Source organism: Gracilinanus agilis, chromosome 6, assembly GCF_016433145.1.
Source record: "Gracilinanus agilis isolate LMUSP501 chromosome 6, AgileGrace, whole genome shotgun sequence".
NCBI classification, from domain to species: domain Eukaryota; kingdom Metazoa; phylum Chordata; class Mammalia; order Didelphimorphia; family Didelphidae; genus Gracilinanus; species Gracilinanus agilis.
Genome location: NC_058135.1, coordinates 274916029 through 274918706, shown reverse-complemented (window position 1 = coordinate 274918706; position 2678 = coordinate 274916029). Strand labels below are relative to the sequence as shown.

At 36.3% G+C, this 2678-nt stretch overlaps 1 protein-coding gene across 1 annotated transcript; it reads left to right on the top strand.

Moving 5' to 3' along the window:
• The first annotated feature begins 336 nt into the window (after window positions 1-336).
• On the top strand, window positions 337-1266 carry LOC123252879 (olfactory receptor 4P4-like). The gene has a single exon (XM_044682111.1). The coding sequence runs from the start codon at window positions 337-339 to the stop codon at window positions 1264-1266; it is 930 nt and encodes a 309-aa protein (XP_044538046.1).
• Window positions 1267-2678: the final 1412 nt, after the last annotated feature.

The window sequence follows — 2678 nt, the reverse complement described above, 5'->3', positions numbered from 1 at the left end:
TACTGTTTTTTTTAAACCCTTACCTTCCACCTTGGAGTCAATATTGTGTATTGGCTCCAAGGCAGAAGAGTGATAAGGGTAGGCAGTGGGGATCAAGTGACTTGCCCAAGGTCACACAGTTGGGAAGTGTCTGAGACCACATTTGAACCTAGGACCTCCCATCTCTAGGCTTGGCCCTAAATCCATTGAGCTACCCAGCTGACCCCTCTCTCACATACTGTTAAGAGTAATTTCAGATTGTAATTAGTGGTATTAAATAAATAACATGGAATTCTGGTTTTCTCTATCTTTAGGCATATTCGACTTTGCCTGCATATTCATCTTAGTGCTGAAGTTATGGGACATAGAAACAACGTCACTGAATTTATCCTGTTGGGTCTGTTCAGTAATCAAGAGGTAAAGGAAGCCTGTTTTATTTTCTTTTTGCTTTGCTATCTTCTGATCTTGCTGGGAAATCTCTTCATCCTGACCACCATCAGATTTAGTCAACTCAGTGAACAGCCCATGTATTTTTTCCTAAGTTACTTATCTTTCATGGATGTCTGTTTCACCTCCACTGTTGCTCCAAAACTAATTATAGATTTATTGGCTCAGAAAGCAACCATCTCCTATGACAACTGCATGGCCCAGATGTTCTATACCCACTTCTTTGGAGCCACAGAGATCTTCATCCTGGTGGCAATGGCCTATGATCGCTATATTGCCATCTGCAAGCCACTACATTACACAGTCATCATGAGAAGACGGGTATGCTATCTTTTTTTGCTGGTCTCCTGCATAGTGGCATTCATTCATTCAATCATGCAAATATTGATTGTTGTGCAGCTGCCTTTCTGTGGCCCCAATAAAGTAGACCATTATTTCTGTGATGTATTTGCTCTGCTAAAGCTGGCCTGCACAGATACTTTCTTGATTGTTATTGTAATAATTGGTACATCAGGGATGCTGGCTCTTTTGACTTTTGTGGTCTTGGTCATTTCTTACGTCATTATACTGACCTCCTTGAGGACTCATTCTTCGAAGGGTCGGCACAAGGCTTTTTCTACCTGTGCATCACATATTACTGTAGTTCTCATGTTCTTTGTGCCCCTCATCTTCACATATGTGCCTACTGGCAATTCTTTCAGTGATGATAAAATATTTGCCCTCTTTTACACCATCATTGCCCCCATGTTCAACCCTCTCATCTATTCCCTGAGAAACACTGACATGAAGAATGCTATGAGGAAAGTATGGCTACAAAAACTGTTTTCCAAAGGAAAGTGAATTCTGTGGATTGAGTTCTCATAAGCTGATATAGTCTCAACCATTATCATTAAATGAAATAGAAGACTTTCTGCCCATTCAGTGATCTGAAACAGAAGTGTTTATAAGGTCTAATCAACTTGAACGATTGCTTCAGTTATTAAACTCAGAGAGTTCTGTCCTTCTAGTGTTGAATACTCAGTTGGGAACTGAATCAGAATGGCATCTAAGTTGGAAGAAGAATATTTTGTATATTTGGGTAGGGGATAAAAATATTCAATGCTAACTTACCAGCAAATGATTGTTTTCAATGTCTGGTTTACTTCTCTTTCCTGCTATATTTTAGAAGCAATATATTTTCATAATTAGAAGGATTATCTTTGGTTATCTCATCCAACCTTCTAAACTAAAAAGAAGATTAATGTTACCGTGTACCCCAAGCTAGTTTATCAATATTCTCTTTGAAGATTTCCAAGGGAGAAAGCAATTAGCTTTCAGAATTAGCCATTGTTAGTTAGTTCTAGTAGTTGGAAAGTTTTTCTGGCATTAAAGTGAAAATTGTCTCTTTTCAATTTCTATTCACTGCTCCAAATTCAAACCTCTGGGTCTAAGCAGAATAACATGTAGCTCTTACCTACAGGACAGACTTTCAGACATTTGATGACAACATTCTCACCACTTCCTCCACAGTCATAATAATTAAATAGCATGAATTTAAATATCTAGCCTAGCTCAACCACCACTTTTCACCTCAACAACTAGCTTTGACTTCTCTTGATTCCGCTTTTCCTCATCTTGAAAGTTAATTTGAATTTGCTTTATATATATATATGTATATATATAGTATGTATTTTCATTATATGTATAATATGTATTTACTTATACATTCACATATAATGTCCTTCCAACATTAATCTCTGTTTTATTCCAAATACCTACCACAGTGTATCACAAAATGACTGGATCTCAAACTCATAATTCAACTCTTTATTTTCATCATTTGAAATGTTCTCACTGTCGCTAAACATAGATACCTTTAAAGCTGCAAAGCTGAAAAATATGTGACTTAATCCCTTTATATTTCAAAAGAGAAAATTGAGACCCAAAGAAGAGAAGATACTTTTCAAATATCACATTATAAATAGTAAATAAAAGACTTGAACAGTAGTTATGACTCCAGATATAAGATTCTTATTATTGGACTATGTTGCCTCTCCATAGAAGCAGAGTATGTGCTTATGGCATCCAAACAATAAAATATTTGCCTTCTGTTTCCATTGCCTCATGTTTAAGAATTACTGCAAAAATAAAGATGAATGCTTGAAAATACTTACGCATTAAATTATAATACAAACCGGATTGTTTGCTCCCATACATGTCAAACCAATTCTCCAATATCCCACTTCAGATTTCTCTACTCATTCTATTATGCT

Bases quoted from the DNA above. Each gene is read 5' to 3' on its own strand.
- LOC123252879 (XM_044682111.1), top strand. From the start codon at position 337: ATGGGACATAGAAACAACGTCACTGAATTTATCCTGTTGGGTCTGTTC.